General features: G+C 44.8%; 3 protein-coding genes across 3 annotated transcripts; 1 reads left to right on the forward strand and 2 right to left on the reverse strand.

Moving 5' to 3' along the window:
• Window positions 1-184: 184 nt before the first annotated feature.
• On the forward strand, window positions 185-7,533 carry LOC307076831 (zinc finger Y-chromosomal protein 1). The gene is made up of 7 exons (XM_079738012.1): window positions 185-360; window positions 2,117-2,213; window positions 2,916-3,233; window positions 3,477-3,626; window positions 4,014-4,133; window positions 4,517-4,660; window positions 4,746-7,533. Exons 2-7 carry the CDS (start codon window positions 2,147-2,149, stop codon window positions 6,101-6,103), a joined length of 2,157 nt encoding a protein of 718 aa, XP_079594138.1. The 5' UTR covers window positions 185-360; window positions 2,117-2,146; the 3' UTR covers window positions 6,104-7,533.
• Window positions 7,534-7,847: 314 nt separating this feature from the next.
• On the reverse strand, window positions 7,848-9,329 carry LOC307076926 (lipocalin-like; the record flags this gene model as incomplete). The annotated part of the gene is made up of 6 exons (XM_079738158.1): window positions 7,848-7,867; window positions 7,983-8,084; window positions 8,168-8,281; window positions 8,406-8,485; window positions 8,585-8,724; window positions 9,234-9,329. 6 exons carry the CDS (start codon window positions 9,327-9,329, stop codon window positions 7,848-7,850), a joined length of 552 nt encoding a protein of 183 aa, XP_079594284.1.
• A 3,023-nt stretch (window positions 9,330-12,352) lies between these two features.
• On the reverse strand, window positions 12,353-14,881 carry zdhhc23a (zDHHC palmitoyltransferase 23a; the record flags this gene model as incomplete). The annotated part of the gene is made up of 4 exons (XM_079738159.1): window positions 12,353-12,632; window positions 12,884-13,051; window positions 13,741-14,343; window positions 14,763-14,881. 4 exons carry the CDS (start codon window positions 14,879-14,881, stop codon window positions 12,353-12,355), a joined length of 1,170 nt encoding a protein of 389 aa, XP_079594285.1.
• Window positions 14,882-18,431: the final 3,550 nt, after the last annotated feature.

The following is an 18,431-nucleotide window of genomic DNA, read 5'->3' on the forward strand; positions in this document are numbered from 1 at the left end:
TTAAACTTTTTTTGGGAAGGAGAAAAAAAACGGTTTGAAAATGATGGCCTTCAACTCGGTGGCTACCAGTTGGTTTTCCACAACCCTTCCGCATTTTCCTACAAGTTTGTGGCTGTGACGTGTAGTGCTGACGGCGGCCTCGGAGCCGGCGGAGCAGGGGGCTGTAGCATGAGAATATTTGGCTTTAGACGTCCGAGTTTCAGTGGAGCTCCCTAAACAATCGGCCCCTCCTTCTCTGCCTCTCTCTGGCCCGCCCTGACGATACCAAATTCCCGATCCAATCCTGCCCGAGTCTGGGGAAACAAGGCGGCCTAGGGAAACCGAGAAGCGGGTAGAGGCCATCCTTCCCGCATAAAAAGGGTATGCATGCATTTTTCTCGCATTATTTAGAGACCACGGTAGGCCTTTGTGCACATTGGTCTCCGGGTACCCGTGAGACATCGTATGCGCTTTGTTTTTATTCTGTGGGAGAGGCCAGGGCCTTCTTTAGGCCCAGGCCTTTAGTGGAGAGGCCGTAACGATCAGAGGGGGCCTAAGCTAGCTATTTAGCCCGCTCGAAACAGGAATTTGTACGTTGGTTTGATTGCAATTCAATTAAATATCTGCGTTGAAGCGTTGTAATGCACAGCGCAATGGTTTATGTCTTGAAAACGGGTATTGTTTCCACCGTTCTCTAATTACATGCTGCTGTTGGCTATTGCTAAAAAATGGCGCACGGACCACGGCAGGGTCGGACATTAGTCGTGCAAAAGGCGTCCCTGCATCCGTGCTAACATACACAGTATATGGTCACATCAGGGGTAAGTGCGCTGCTGGATACAAACGTTTACTAAGCCGGGGAGAAAATGCAGTTTAATATCATCACAGGTGTCCCGCATTACCTATTTTGTTTATAGGTTTTCTGTCGCCGTCCCATAATTACCGCTATTTTTGCTAAGGTAGATAGACTACGATACACTTTGAATGCTATATGCATTCATATGCTAGTTTCTAATTAGCATGATAATATAAAGCGCCGTTATTAAAAAGCACGCGAGCATCTTTCATACATCTCTGCACTGCGTTCAGCTGCTCACGCGCTTGTGCGCAGTCCAGATACACACCGTTGTCATTTCCCACCTGGAGGTGGGGGATGGTTCTTGCAGCGATAATTAAATGGCACCCCGCCGTCCTCTCTTAAAAACCTTTCTCAATACAACTGTCTCTCAAAAGACCATTGTTTACAACGCTCTTTACTCTCCTACTGTCGCGCATCTGCCTTGGGTAAATGTAGGCTACAAGCAGGACAATGTCTTTGCTTTGAGAATGCATTGTCCCCTGTAGGCAATTTCGTTTTCAAATACTCCCCCTGCCGCAGAAATAATAAACCCTGTGTTAGCTAATGGTTACAGCATTGCACTACTAGACGCATATTTTGTGTTTCATAACAAATTATTCTGTAGGGTGTTACAACCATACATGTTGCTTTGTATGTTTTTGTATTCCTTCATATCATGCAGCGTAAATGCTAGCCAGTTTTCTATTTTAAATGTCTATCATAAATGGTTTCAAGATGTAGTAGTGCTAGCTCTGCATGTTTTTGCATTAGTGTGTGTGAGATTTATAGACATAAAACATTTTTCTTACTTAGTATTAGATCACCTATTCATCACATCAAAAACAATGAATCATAATGTACACTTTAGTTACGTTTGCACTACTTTCACTGGTAGAAGACCTTAGCGCCAGGCCACAAGTGCAAGAGGCATAAAATGCTTGTCCAGTTACAACAAACATGGACCCGATGTTGTGAAATCTGTCCAATCACACACAGATCAAACCTCATCTTGTTGGTGACCATTGTTGGATTTATTTATACCGTGATCTAAAGTGTACTCACTTACATACTGATTTTTCACCCTCGCTCCCTTTTGCTCCCCTCAAGGCGTTGTTTACACGTGTCCGGTTCTGTGCACCTTTTAAAAACTACTTCTGTGGTTTCTTTGAGGGCAATCGTCTCTGATTTATGAAAACAACTGGTTTGATTGTCTGTTTGAAGACAGGACGTGGTTGTTGTGTGTGCAGCGGAGGTGTGTTGTGTTATTAAATGCTCAAACAAATCTTCCCTTGTTCACAGCCCTCCGGAGACAAATGCAGTGCGAGGACAATGGATGAGGATGACGCCCGGCTCGCAATACACACTCAGGAGCCCAAAATAATCCTGCACGGATCGGGTAAAACCTGACTCTGCTACTATATACTTTTACTATACTGTATATACTGGTACAATACGCACTAAGGAGCCCAAAATAATCACTTACTACTAATACAGCTACTACTAATACTACTACTACTACTACTACTGCTACTACTATTACTACTACTACTATATCTTTATTACTTCTAGTACTGTTACAAAACACTCCTGTACGGATCACCTAATACTACTCATACAACTACTTCTAGTAGTACTACTACTACTATATCCTATTACTTCTATTACTGTTACAATACACACTCAGGAGCCCTGAGTGTGTATAATCCTGCACAGATCGGATACTAATTCTAAATACTGAATGCTGTTACAATGCACTATTACTATACGATTGCTATATACTAAATAAACACTCTTACTTTATTTCAGTACTATCGACTACATTCTGTTACTGTATACATACAAAGAGACTATGGTATACTTCAGAATTGTTACTTACTACCATTGCTGATATGCATAATAGTATACTTATTCTATAACACTTTTACTGTTATCCTTACTATATACACGTTATTCTAGTATATCGTATTCGATAATGTAATGTCCTACGTATGAATAGCTCAATATACTAATGAAATGGTGCATATCTCGGTGAGTATTCCCCATCCGATACGTGTGGCTGCCTGGTCGTGAAGCCCTCCCTGTCTCCCCGCTCCCCCAGATGAGGGTTGCGCCGGTGGGCAGGAGTTTGTCGTGGAGCTTCAAGAGACGGTGCTGGTGTCCGAGGGCGAGGGTGAGGGCATGGCGGTGCATCGCTTCGCCTCCGAGGAGCTGGTGATCCAGGACGCGGTGGAGGACGTCGTGTCCGACTACGTGCACTGCGAGGAGGACGAGGACGTCGCCGTGGAGACGTGCGTGATGGCCCTGGAGGGCGAGGAGGAGGAGGAGGACGAGGAGGGCGTTGCCATGGAGGACGGCCTGGACCACGAGCAGCAGGAGGACGACCAGGACGGATGCGGGGACTACCTGATGATATCGTGTAGGTTTTTTTTTTTCTGTGAAAATGATAGGGTCAATTTGTTATCACAAGTGTAATCGCTCCATACTATGGTAGGAAATATAAGTCGAAAGTCTGGAATTAAAATAAAATGTATCTTAGTATTTAGACTTTTGTGGTCCGAAAGCTCTTTTTAGTATCTGGCAAACCAGACATTGTACATCTATAGTAACCCAGTTAAGTCTTGTTTTAACACACCCTCTCTATCGCTCTCCCTTCAACCAGTGGACGAGGCCGGCAAGATGGTGTCTGATGATGGGACCGAAGTGACAGTGGAGGGGGCGGTGGAGGACCAGGAGGTGGAGAAGGATGAGGACGGCCAGGAAGTCATCAAGGTCTACATCTTCAAGGCAGACTCTGGGGAGGACGATATGGGTGAGCGCCGGCAGCAGGAAGTCACGCTTAAGCTTGAATTATACTGCTGAAAGGCTGGTGAAAGAGTAGCGTGTAAGGGTGACATTGCTGATGCGGCCTAGGCTGTAGGCGTCGCTACACAGAATTATAATTGCACATAAACTTTTAAGTCAGGGTAAATTGAACCAAATGTTCCAGGGATATTTATTGGCTGTATTTATTAGCTAATTTAGTTTGTTCATTGTTAATTTTCTTTTCAGGAAATTAATTTTGGATGTATTTCTTGAACCATGATAGTATAATTGGGTAGTAATTTTCGGTTTCAGCCACCAGAGAATTAATTTTGTGTTGTAGTAGACTGAGTTTTGTTGGAGTGTTGTCAGTATAAACGGATTGTTGTTTCTGCAGGAGAATCTGTTGACATCAGCGATGGCGACACGGAGAGCATGGCCCTAACGGGCAACCAGCCAATCAGAGAGAAGATGGTCTATATGTCCGTGGGCGACTCCCACCACCATGGAAACCATAGTATGTGCACATCTAGCATTCACTCTTCGCTCATTTAGCTGACATTTCATCCAAGGCAACTTTCAGTGAATAAAATAACTTAATAATAAATGAGCTGGTTTGGGTTCGGGCAAGTATTGCCCTGGGATGAACTGCAGGTAGACTGCTCACTGTGGGGTTCAAACCAAGTAGCTTTTAGCTGGAAGTCAAGAGTCTAGACACTACACTACTCAAAATCATCTACATGCCTTATCTGGAGGAGGCATTGCTTTCTACATCCTTAAACACTAAAGGAGAGATAGCATCCTTCGATTAAAACATGTTGATGTTTATATTGAAGAATGTGAACGTGTCCTTTGTAAACAAAGATACAAAAATCAAGTGTGTGTGTGTGTGTGCTGCAGGCGCAGAGGAGAGCGAGAGCTGTGAGAACCGAAACGGAGCTGCCAGCGCGCTGCTCCACATCGACGAGTCGGACGGCGTGGACGACCTGAACCGCCAGCGCAGCAAGAACAGGCGGCGGTCAGAGCCCCGCCAGGTGCAGACAGGTAGGGCTGATGCCGTCAACGACCAGAGCATCTGCCTGTGTCTGCCTACGTTCCCAGTTTTCACCTGTTTCTCCCCCCGCTGCAGCCATCATCATCGGGCCATACGGCCAGCCCCTCACCGTCTACCCCTGCATGCTGTGCGGCAAGAAGTTCAAGTCGCGGGGGTTCCTGAAGCGCCACACCAAGAACCACCACCAGGAGGTGCTCACGCGCAAGAAGTACCAGTGCACCGACTGCGAGTTCACCACCAACAAGAAGGTGAGCCTCCACAACCACATGGAGGTGCACACGCTGAGCAGCAAGGCGGCGTTCGAGTGCGAGGTGTGCGGCAAGGAGTTTCACCAGCAGGCGGCGTTGTTCTCCCACCGTCTGCAGCACCACCACCGCGAGCCCAAGGGCCAGCCGGCCTCGCCGCCTCCCGCCAACAAGATGCACAAGTGCAAGTTCTGTGACTATGAGACGGCGGAGCAGGGCCTGCTCAACCGCCACCTGCTGGCGGTGCACAGCAAGAGCTTCCCGCACATCTGCGTGGAGTGCGGCAAGGGCTTCCGCCACCCGTCGGAGCTCAAGAAGCACATGCGCACGCACACTGGCGAGAAGCCGTACTCGTGCCTGTACTGCGACTACAAGTCGGCGGACTCGTCGAACCTGAAGACCCACATCAAGACCAAGCACAGCAAGGAGATGCCCTACAAGTGCGAGCGCTGCTTCCAGACCTTCGCCGAGGAGGAGGAGCTGCTGCAGCACGCGCTCACGCACGAGGAGAACAAGACGCACCACTGCGACCACTGCGACCACAAGAGCTCCAACTCCAGCGACCTGAAGCGCCACATCATCTCGGTGCACACCAAAGACTATCCCCACAAGTGCGCCGTGTGCGGCAAGGGCTTCCACCGGCCGTCGGAGCTGAAGAAGCACTCGCTGTCGCACCGCACCAAGAAGCTGCACCAGTGCCGCCACTGCAGCTTCAAGATCGCCGACCCCTTCGTGCTCAGCCGCCACATCCTGTCGGTGCACACTAAGGAGCAGCAGCAGCAGCAGCAGCAGCAGCAGCAGCAGTCGTCGCCGGAAAAGGCAGAGGTCAAGAGGACGGCGGAGGCCCCCCACTCCCCCCCGCCGGCCCCGCCTAAGAAGGCGGCGGCCGCAGGCGGTGGGGCGGGCGGGGTCGTGCCTCCGTCGACGCCGCCCGCCCGGGTGAGCGCGGCCAGCCTGGCCAGCAGTGTGACCGTGGTGATGGGGAAGGGGCAGAAGGAGTGCAGGATCTACCAGTGCCAGTACTGTGACTATAGCACGGGCGACGCGTCGGGGTTCAAGCGCCACGTCATCTCCATCCACACCAAGGACTACCCGCACCGCTGCCACATCTGCTCCAAGGGCTTCCGCCGGCCCTCGGAGAAGAACCAGCACATCCTGCGGCACCACAAGGACGTGGTGCAGGAGTGATGGACGCAGTCGGGGTATGCCAGTAAAGGACCCCCCCCCCCCCCCCTCGTAGCCCGGGAGCGGCCCCCCTTCAGACTCCTCCAGGATCATCCGGCTCCCTCTGGCGCTCGGTGGGGCGCTGCACTTAGTCCGTTCGTTGTTGTTGTTTTCCTGCTCCTCCTAAACCAGCCTTCCGTCAGACAATTGGTCGTCAGAAATGTGTGAACGTGTACATACCGTTGGGCTCTCATCTGACAGAACAGGCCGGGGGGTGGGGTTGGGGGGGGGGAGGGGTCGTCCGTGTGAGGCTTGCACTTCGGGCTGCATGTCTGTCGGTGTGCATGACACATGCAAGGTGCGGAGAACCTCATTTTGTAGATACGCCCTGTTTTTTAGGTTGTTTTACAGGCAACATACTGCTCTAAACCACACTGGTCCTGATTAGTTCTGCCGTCATAAAACACACATGTTACACAGGGATCATTAGCATTTTCACGCAACGAGACGTCATGTTTATGGTTGAGAAAAACCTTTTCAAAAGCACTTGCCAATTTTTATTTTGTAATACGATGATGGATGCAGTAATGATTTGGTTGTTTTTTGTGCTTCCATCGGCTTCCAACTAATTGTCTAACGTTCTTCCCACGTGTCGCAAAAATATATAAAAAGGCACAGATCGTACAAAAATGAATTATATACTAGTTAATGTTCAGGCATCTTGTTTAAGGATTGACTTGGCGATATGAAATACTGAAACTGTCACAATAGTAAACCAACCAGTCAATGCCCAGCTAAAGGACTTGTGTAGTCCTCAATATATTCAATCATTACACTAATATCCCCATTCTCAGCCTCGTACGTTGAAGAACAGCCCGTTGTGTTTAAATTATGCCATAACCGGTGGTGTTAGGGGATTAACGTCAAATTTAAAAAAAGTTTCCTTTTTGTTTTTGATGTTTATACTGCAATAAAATGAGTGGGTGATACGATCAGCAGTATCTGTCTGTGGGAGCTGACAATGTCACGACCCACCATCCGTGAGGATTTCTTTCTGTCGGGCCTTAATAGGGTTAGATAACGGTTAACATGGTGCAACGTTTTTATTAAAGAGACAAACTGAACTCATGTCCGAGTGATTGACGATGAAGTCATTGTCGATGGAAAGGGAACTGTGTTGTTAGGCTCAGCGTCAGACGGCAGGGTCTGATGGTGTATCTGTACTATGGCTTTTACTTTTTATTTCACCTGTGACTTTTTTTGTTTTTATATTTATTTCATCATTTACAATGTGTTGTATAGTTACATGTAACTAGACTTCTATGGGACGTAAATTATTGTTTTGTACACAACTCTGTAAAAAGTGTGTAGATGTAAAACACTTTACAGAAACAAAATCAAAACTGTGTTGTTATCGATGTACTTCAATGTATTTGTTAAGAAAAAAGGTAATAAAAGCCAAGTATTTTACCTGCATGTTGGACTATTTTATAAATCACAATCAGCAAGCTTTGTAATAACTTGTGGGTCTAAATGAACTATAAGCTGTATTCCTCAAAATTAAAAAAAAACAAAATGTTTCTTAGTCTTAGTGACTGTGATCCATTTTAAACCCATCTTTCGATTAAATGACAACGAATATACACCAAATAGTTTTTTATTATTTCCACTGAAGTGAAATACCATTGTAAATATGCATCAGTGGGCATCAGGTAGTCTCGGCGCCACGTGCAGAGAAGATGCTTCTCGCTGTAGCCCGTTGCAGCGATCAGGCCTCAGCGCACTCCCCTAGAAAGAAGAGCCGTAAAACAAAGGTTAAACATTTTTTGTTGATTTTGGATTGATATTGTGATTGAACTCATGTTTGTTTAACTGTGACATCGATATAGTTGGGGTACCCTACCGTTTTGAGGGAGGATGGCTATGTTTTCGGGCAGAATACCGTTCTCCTGGGAAAACTGCTTGAACTTTTCCAATAGTTGGGGGTTGAGCTGGGTCCCTCGGCCTGCCAGGGCAAACTTCAGTTTAGTAAACTGGTTTGTGAGGGCTCTTATAAAAATCTTTTGTCAAACTACAGAAATGTTTTACCGTATAATTTGTTGAGGACAGTAGAAACGCCGCCGTTGGTCTTGAGGGTGTAGATGAGCGCGTACTCGTCGTACTTGACATCGACCACGCGCATGTCGTTATCGTTGTCCATTCCTGGAAGGAGAGAATATTGATGACAAGGATTGTGTGTGTGTGTGTGTGTGTGTGTGTGTGTGTGTGTGTGTGTGTGTGTGTGCGCGCGCGGGTGCATGCGTGTGTATTTGTGAGGGAGACTCACTCTCGCTCTTGAACACGAACTTTCCAGGAACATCTGTCTTCTTTGCCAGGTGGCTCATTCTCCAACATGATGCGTCAGATCTGACCATTAATAAACAATAGGGTCGCATTATTAGATTATATTATTAGAAAAAGTTATTCATTGAGAATATTTTATATTATAGTCGCTAGGCCTGCTACCTGAGACTAGCGTAGGACATGTCCAGGTCCCCGGCGGCGGTTGGGGTCAGCATGGCGGTGCCCATCTTCATGCTGGCCCGGTGGTCCACGAACCACTGGGCGTTGGTGGCGAAGCCGATCAGATACCATTTCCCCGCCACCTTTAATATGCAGACACACACACCCGTGGGGTTAGGGTTACATATTTACTCAAATATGACCTCAAATGATTAATCAATATTCTCAAAGTTCACGGCCAAAGATAATTAAGCCTTCAGTTTAGTGATTATTCTTTATTGTTTCTCTACGCTGAAGCCTTACTAGCCTATGCAAGACTTTAGCAGAAATACGGTCTGGTTTCGTCACGATTAGATTATATGTACTTCATCAAATGAACAAAACAAGTGGCCTTAAGAAATTATGGAATTCGTCAACGAATGGCAAGTCAGTTCAAGAGAAAAAAAAACACTGATATGTATATGCCTATACAAGGAGATGCCTATTAGTAAAGGATCTCATTTTTCGTGATACAATAAAGTAGAACTAGACAACAAAAGTATTCCATCTGCCTCATCACCAGCTAATTTAACCTAGGAAGCTAGATGCATTTCAATTTATCATAAATTGGTAAATATTATTGATCATCAGCTACAGTAACTAAGTGGCTTACCGCCTGGATGTTAAAGTTGTCCTGAGGTACAACATCAGAGGTCACAAGCAGGGAGCACAGCAGTATCCCCAAAACGCTCAACAACGCTGTTGCCATAGTTATGCCGATTCTGTCTGAATACGATTTCTGGGTCTAAGGTTTGCTGGTCACCCCCTATATAGTACAGTAGGGGAGTGCACGCACACACAAACACACACACACACACACGCACGCACGCACGCATGCACACACACACACACACACACACACACACACACACACACACACACACACACACACACACACACACAAACACACAGCCCAGAGGGGGAATGGGTCTAAACGTGCAGAGCAATTGATTCCATTCGTTACTGGTAAGAAATATTTTCCACACGTATATGAGTTGAAATACCTGAGGTATTTTAGGGCAAGATATCATTAAAAGTAGCCGAAGGTGATAAAGAGGAAATGGTAAACAGCGCAGAATGTGTGTGTGCTGTGTGTTCCAGTAGTTTCTGTTGACTTGACATAGACGATACAAATTCACTTGTCAGCAGTCACAACCGAAAACAGCATGCTGTGCGTGTGTGTGTATAGTTATTTGTGTTTGCGCATGTTTGTATGTCAGTGTTTATGTGTATGTGTGTGTGTGTGTGTGTGTGTGTGTGCATGTGTGTGCGTGCGTGTGTGTGTGCGTGTGTGTGTGTGTGTTTTGTGAGTGAGTGTATTTGTGTATAAAAAATATGTGTCTGTGTGTGTGTTTGTGTGTGTATGTGTGCATGCATATTTGTGTGTCTTTAATAACCTTGTAATTGTGTCCATCCACTTTTTTAACAATGCAGACTTAATAAAGGTATATTTATTATTCCATTAGTTTGTTTGCAGTTGAGCCAGGCCGGGGGATTGGAGAAGAAAGGAGTCAGGGTTTTAGGGTTTGCTGTTGACAGCTATCTGCTGTGCTTTAGAGGATATTGACCCTATAGAGCGCCAGTCTGGGCCTGTTGCCAGGTAGATCTGTAATCTGCCCTGAGCTAACTGTCTTAATATGAAGATTGATAACAACACCTTTCATCTATGGTGCAGGTGCTGGTCTCTCGCTAATCTTTTGATTCTATCTTAAACATTGTTTCAATCAGGGTTCGTGATGGCTAAACTCTCATTGAACATTCATTTAAAACGTCACCATTAAAAATATTGTAAAACATGACGGCGGGCTCCAGATTTAGAAAAACAACATATCACTTATTCTAACTAGTTCTCAGAATGTTCCTCTGGGTGTTGCTCTATATGACTTTCTGATGTGGTTTCCTTGCCTTGTTTGGACAGGCCAGGGAATACAGACAAGATTAGTGGGTTGAAAGTGAATAGGAGTGACATTTTTGATGTGATTGTGATATAACCATGTTCAATACATCTTGTTTCCCCATGTGTCGCCTGTGTAAATGACTGCACATTTTCTAACTGACTTTATAAGTGTCCTTGATCCCCCATTTTGTCGGTTCCTTCGTGTTTTTACCAATGTGGCAACTAGCGATATGAGCATAAAATGACTGAAGTTGTACTTTTAGTCTGATATTGTTATAAGGCTGACACATTCTCAAGGTCAATGGTTGGTCGTTAAATCAGCTAAAGCTAAGCCTGATGACAGCCGCTCTTCTGGCTCCGGGGTTCACTAGCCGGGAACATTTTTATATACGTGCAGTCCATTATAAACAGTACACGTGTGTGTTTTTGCTTGAAGCTACAGAGGCCTGTTGAATGTGCAGTTATCAGGTGTCAAATTTTTTTTCCATTAAGGAGGGCCCCAAACTCCAATCTCAGTAGACAGATGTGGACACATGCACACACCCACACTCATGCAGGAATTCCTTCAAGGCACCTCTGCCAACATAACCGGGATAAGGTACAAACACTCTGCCCCTGTCTATGGGCCTTATTCATGCAGCCATTGTGGCATCATTCCACATTCAGTTCCACCCCTGATGTAGCGTTTAGAACCTAGATGGCTGCTAGGTGAATTTTATGATTGACTTTTAAGGGAGTTAATTGGGTAGCATCAAATAATAAGAAAGCACTGTGTGTGGGTGGGGCATAACATTACACGACCAATAATAATAATAATGATTATACCATTTTTCTCTAAGGTCAAACTCAAACCTGGAATGTTCTAAAGACATTGTTTCCGATTAATATTTTGTCTTTATTGGATTTACATGGATGTTGTTCACATTACAGAAATGTGTATGGCATTTCTCTCTTGGCATTATTGTTATTGAATGTACTTTACAGTAAATGAGAGGTAAGTGCTCAAGAGATGGATATAAACATCATACATTGCCACCAGAGGTCAAGCTTGCATTGGCATTATTTCAAAGGCATCTCAATACTTACTACCAGTAAGTTGTATGTAGTAATATACATACTATGTAATGTCACATATGTATCAATATATGGTAATGTGTAGTATATATAGTATACAAAGAAAGGAAGATATTTAAATTTATCAGAAAAAGTAAAAAGCAAAAGTTAAGCGAAGTTGTAGAAAGGGTTGTTGCAGAAAGGTGCATTGCATAGAATAGTCTCTAGGGCATAGTTGGTCGACTTTGAGTCTAATCCTATTCTTAATGGAGATCTATGATTGTATGGGAGGTACATATAAGTGTATATATTCATGGCATGCATCCATCTAGTATGAATAAATTATTTATGTGCATGATTCGCAAAAAGTTGCTTTTCTATTCTGGGAATTACTGTAAATGGAACCAGATAAACGAAACTTTTCAATTATGTATAAAACGATACAATTATGTATAGTATCGTATGTTTGCTATACATAGCCTATGTATTAGTCTATTCTATTCAATTTCAACGTAGCAGAACTTGAATGACAAACATATTTTATTGTGGAAGACATCAAGATGGTGGTATCTAGGTGACGTCATAGAGATGGTTGTCAGCCTATCAGAGTAGAGCAATTCGTTTTTTTTTCAAGTTCATAAAAAAATCAATAAAAAGAGTCCTCTGCAATTAAATAGAGGAAGAATATGTTGTTTCATAAAAGCCTAGAAATGCAGGTGGATGCCATCTGAAACCTGCTCACGAACACTGAGACAAAAAACGAATGGTCCTGAGGTCCTTATTCAGACCAAGTTAGCCTGTCTGATCGGGGCCAAGCCACTTGCAGTGCTGTCCGTCATGGTGAGGAACTCCAGCCAGTTGTGGAAGAACCCCCTGTAGTACTCGCCGGTGTCGACCACCAGGCCGAACAGATGGCGGCGACCCGTCTTATAGCGCAGGGCGACTTGGGCCTCGCGCTCCGTCACGTTAAAGCTGATGTTCAGGACCTGGAAGAACAGCAGGTGGAGCAGACCCAATGTCACCATGCTGCTGTACCAGGCACAGGTGAAGCACAGCGCCGTGCTGGGGAGAACAACACAACAGGAAAGGTTCAGCCCCTAGGACCTTTGACCTAGGGGAGTATGGGGTATGGGGTACCTTTATAGAGTTTGGGGTACCTGTATAGAGTATGGGGTACCTGTATAGAGTATGGGGTACCTGTATAGAATGTGGGGTACCTGTATAGAGTATGGTGTGACTGTACTAGTTGTAGACCCTAGGACAGTAGAGCAGGGCAGTGAGGAGGTGCTGCAGAGTGATAAAGTATGGTGTACCTGTACTGGTTGTAGACCCCAGGGCAGTAGAGCAGGGCAGTGAGGAGATGCTGGCGAGGACACAGGCTGTGCAGGACCATAGTAATCCCATACACGGAGGTCAACAAAAACACAGACAGGGTGAACAGGAAGCAGCGGTGGTTGCTCTTTCCAACACAGCTGTTTATCCTAAGGTACGCGGTGAGATAGACACACCAGACATACAAATACACAACACAACACAGCGACCGGTGAACTTTAATCCACACCCATCGAACCTCATGCACATTTATACACAGGTTTGTTGAGAAGAACTTGAATTAATGCTGTTGTTGACCTAGCAAACATTGGTCTTGATTCTGTGGAATTTAATTGATTTTGTTTCCAGCATCAGAAAACCTAGTAGAATATAGTTAGGCTTTTCGGACTCCGAGGTCAAAAGGTTCTGGGTTCGATCCCCAATGTCCACATCCTTATATGTAGTCAACCTTGAGTAAGATGCTGAAATGAACTGTATAGCACTTTGCATAGGATAAAAGCCTCCGCCAAAGTAATAGTATATATTATCTCTTGGAAAATAAAGATGGGATTCATAACGACATAATGTGTCTCATGGAGAGCTACCCATTGGGGAATGAACCCTGGTCTCTAGCTAGCAGGCAGGGATAGGCGCTATATTAACGAGGTACCATATCAAATAAATGACATGTGAGTCCTGCAGCAGCATGCAGGCCCATGAATCTGAACCCTTGAGCACTAGTCTACCAGGGAATTGAACACCAGCCTCATGCGGGAAAGGCATGCACAGCACCCTAAACACATTAACAAATTAACACCATCCCACGTTAAAGCAGGACTTGGAATCTCTCAGAACCCACCAGATGCAGTGGTGGTCAAGTCTCTGGACGCAGGACCCACAGATCCGGCAGTGTCCTGCACGCGGCGGCCGTACCACTTTACACACCGCACATCTGCTGCCCTGGCCCTTCACCACCAGGGTTTGCGCCTCCTCCCCTGTGCTCCTCACCTCAGAAGGCCCACCTCTGTTCATCTCAATGCTGCGTTTGTCCGGCACCGCCGGAATCGACCCTGCCACCACGAACCCCGGCCCCCTCTTGGTACGAACCAGCGAGACGACGGTGATCACCACCCCGGCCGTCACGACCAACACCTGCTGGGGGCCCACGTCCCCCCGAGGCAGGATCTCGGTAAGGAAGAGGTAGTACATGTAGGCCAGAGAGTAGAGGGAGAGGGTGAGGAAGAAGAGGGTGCGTTTCTTGCGGCGATGCGTGGCGTAGTAGTACCAGAGCAGGAGGCAGGGCAGAGCGCTGAGCACCACTACGCCGAGCAGGACGTGGAGGGCCGCCAGGCGCAGCAGCAGTGGGAGAAGAACCAGGACAGGAACCATGGAGAACTCCAGCCTGTCGATCACAGCGTTCAGCACAGACGGCCTCCGACCTCCGGAAGGACCCTTCAGCCACCTGGGCCGAGACGAGAGACGGTGTCAGTGATAATGGTTTGAGCAGGTGAAAGACCCAGGGGACATTACAATCACTGATTGCCTTTGACAAGGTTCAAGACCTTTTTTGGCATAGTGCGTCTCGTCCTTCTGACTTCTAAAGCTACTCTGTCCAGTTCTAATTTTTCCATTTGATTTTGTGATGTGATTGATATGGCTCTTTGAATGTAGATCACCATCTATGATTACACCCAGATTTCCGGCTTCACTGCTGTTCTCCAGAGACAGAGAACTGAGATGAGCAGCAATTATCTGTCTCTTTGCGCCAAAGATGGCTATCTCAGTTTTATCAGTAAAAATTGTTATCAGGAGATATACCTCATTGAGGAGAGCCATTTCCAAGGCCTCAAAAAACCAGCAGCGCCTCTCCTCAGTCCTCACCTGTTGCAGGCCTCATCCAGGTCCTCACAGTGGCAGGAACATCCATACTGGTGGCAGTCACACTCGCAGCAGCACATGGAGTCGTCTGGCTCCGGGGGCTTCAACTTCTCCCATTTCATGATAAATCACTGAGGAGCGGCCGCGCAGCCACCTGCCAACAGACTGGGGGTACAGCTCAACATGGCCTAACGTGACATTTACGACGTTGTTAATCATGGTACGATACAGGGACACTCAGTGGTGTTCAACACGATGTCCATACTGTTGACTTGGCGATATTGGAAAGGATACAGCAATATAGGTCACTTCGCTACATGTGATGAATAAGTTGCCTTCCTTGCCTCGCTGAGTAGTTCAAGGAATAAGGGGAATGGTAAATGGTCCTTGTTGTAATGGTAAAAGAAGTTGGCTGATCAATGACATCCTGCAGATTTATTGATTGATGCTCTAAGTGTAACGATGAGACTAAACGTCTGCGTAAAGGTATCCCACATCATCTAAGAAAAGGTGTCCACTACACTTCAAAATAAAATAAAAGAGGCAAAATAAAAGGTATATGTAAACCCACCACACAATGTGCTGCCATGGTCTGATGGGAATAGGGGGAGCTTGGTTAGGGGAACAGTCTACACAAACTGGTGGCCACACGGAAGTCACTCTCACATATTGTAGCACTCCGACTCATTTAAAAAATATATATATGTATGTATGTATATATATATATATATATATATATATATATATATATATATATATATAACATACAGGGATTGCTCGAAATGGATAGCTATTGAAATAACAAACTACATAAATATGAATGTCATACGTTGCCATGTCCTCTTTAAAAACCTTTTTAAAGATTGCCCAGGTGCCATTTGGTAGGGGATTACATATTCACATATTACTTTCATAATTGGATTAGTTCCCTGATCTATTAATTCCCTAAACGCTTATTTCATTTGTTGAAACAAGGCCACTGCGTCCATGGGGAACACTATCTGGGCCAACGACCCTGGGTCTATATGCTGATGAGATAACTATTTACGTTGAGGATAAAAGATCTCTATGCCTATATCCTATATCTGTCCTACAGAGACATTACAGGAACAACACATTTAACATCTTAAATAAATATCTCCATCCTATACGTATGTACAATATATGACTGAATTTACAGATTTAAGAAGATACTTTTTTGTCAGAGTCAAGATAGATATCAAATAAAATACATGATTAAAATATAAGTAGAATTTTAGCACTTTCTTGATTATTAAATGCCACATACTGAAAGGTGATATACAAAGTAAGTCCATTAACATGCACAATATGATGATAAAATTATAAAAGAAAATTCAGACTCACCTTTTAATTTGTATGCAGATTAGGCTTAATTCAGGTTTCCACACCCAAAATTTCAGATCTTCGTCCTCTTCTTTCTTTAACAAGCTATTCCCAACAACAAATACAAGTCTTCCTTAACAGCGGAAGGCTCTTAAATCGAAATGCAATTATGTATTTGTCCTCCAAGCTGGGAACAGAAGTGAGGCAGATTTCTCCCCTGGTTGCAGCAGACGAGGTGCTGTTTGTCTTATAGCAACCCACCACTGAAGAGTCCTAACACTGCATAGACACTTTGAGAAGGGCAGGCTACATAACCGGGATTCCTGATAACAAGTGCTTTGCTCTGTGGTCGCATTGCTCTCCACCTTCCTTTGGAGTCAGCTGTCATAAAACAGTGTGAGTTGAGCCATGGCAGCACTCGGGCTCTTTCTGCCCCCCGTCTGTATTGAGGATCTTTGGCTGTACAATGACTGGTAAATATAGGTACATCCCAGTCCGATGCCAAAGTCCCTCCACAGCTCTGTGTGTGAGGGTCTGGTTGTTCTGAGTCCACCACTCTTTGTAACTCCGCGGTGGTGGTGGTGGTGGTGGCAGAGATGAGATGGGGATCCACGCTGGGAACATGAGAACACTGAAACGCTGGAGATTGAAGACCAGGAGACCCAGGGTGGGAGGCCCCGTCCTGTTCACTCAAGTTTCCTCCCCAGAGACACCTGACCTCTAGGAGAACACTCTAGAAGTGTGTGTGTATGCGTATATTTATGTGTATGCATGTGTGTGTTTGTGTGCGTGTGCGTGCGTGTGCGTGTGTGTGTGATGAGACAAGACCAAGGCTTAAGCTATCCCCTGGCATAATTCAGTGCTTATATAATATTTTTTTAAAGCGTGTTCATTATGCATTACATAGAGTGGAACATGGTTCAAGAATGCAATGTCTTTCTTCATAATGTACCTTAATTAACAATAATCAATATCATGGAAGGCTACCATTATAGGCTAATCATAATTAAAAATAGTATACTATCAGAATGAAAAAGGAGTTGAACCAACAAAGGCCATTTCACTGCACTATGTTTAACTGAGACAATGGCTGGTTATTATGTGGCACTTTTCTACCAGATCCAATCACTTCCTTTGCCCAAGGGAACAAAAACACATAACCTAATCATGCACTTGAGACCAGCAATATCATCAATAGTAATATATATAAATATATATAAAACATTAACTGATTTTATCAACACAGCCCCTTGTGAGGCACCAGGCCATTTCGTGCATGTACAATTTGAATGCACTCCTGCGAGTACATCTGGTTTACGATAACAATGCTTAGGGTATAGAGCGCGGCAGAGGTGGTCAGGGTTGAGATCTGCTAATGTCCAATGTGAATGATAGTATCCAAAGAAAAAAATCAATGTGGAGAAAAAGGCTTTACCCAGCTCCTGAGAGAGCATCCATTAGCTCTGATGGAGCCTGGAAGCAGAGATGGGAGTAATGCAGTAAAGGCATTTATACACTCACCATGTGGCATTCATTGTAAAAATTATAAATAAATCAAACTACAGCGGACCACTCTATGGCTGGTTAAGCTGGAGCCAGCCACAGAAGTGAGAGGATGCTCTTCGTAGACGGTTTTTGCTTTCATACCACCACTGGAATGCTTCCTATAATTGGGAAATGACCCAGACCGTCCTGATATGTGCCTCAGATTTCCTTTAACTACTACTACTAGTACTGGTTTGTTTTCTGATGCCATTGTAATGATTTATTTAAAAAAAAAAAAAAAAGCCTACAGAATAATGAATAAGAGGTTTTCCTGTTTCAATGTTTTATCCAACTATAAAACTATTGTTTAAATCAGAACAAAATATTTTGGGGGTAAAGAAGTCAGATCACATGTACACTCAAAGATGGCAACTTTTAACTATTTCAAAAACGGCCCTGTTTTACTACCTGGGGTCAGCTGGATTAGCCACTACTTTATCCATGCTATTGTGACTTCACAAGCACTTGGAAGGAGATTACTGATGGACTGTGTGAACTGGTAGGCTGGAGTTCATCTGTTGATCATGCGTCTGAGTGGACATTTCTCCTTTTGATTTCACAAATGGCTGATCAACATGACATCTGGTAGTGAAATGGAGCCCTGTTTAAATTTTTGGGGGTTGTGCTCTGCGAGGGCTGTAACAACTTTCAAGCAACTGACCCTAACCTTTTCTTTCATTTGTATATTCACAAATCTTATCAACTTTAATTTAAAAGAATGCAAGAAAGAAATATTGACAAGACTACAGTGACTGGAAATGAGTTTAAATATGTATGTATGTA

This window comes from Pollachius pollachius (genome assembly GCF_949987615.1).
Source record: "Pollachius pollachius genome assembly, chromosome: 6".
Taxonomy (NCBI): domain Eukaryota; kingdom Metazoa; phylum Chordata; class Actinopteri; order Gadiformes; family Gadidae; genus Pollachius; species Pollachius pollachius.

Coding starts and splice junctions, on each gene's coding strand:
- LOC307076831 (XM_079738012.1), top strand. CDS start 2,147: ATGGATGAGGATGACGCCCGGCTCGCAATACACACTCAGGAGCCCAAA. Junction 2,214..2,915: donor AATAATCCTGCACGGATCGG/GTAAAACCTGAC, acceptor CCGCTCCCCCAG/ATGAGGGTTGCGCCGGTGGG. Junction 4,134..4,516: donor CCACCACCATGGAAACCATA/GTATGTGCACAT, acceptor TGTGTGCTGCAG/GCGCAGAGGAGAGCGAGAGC.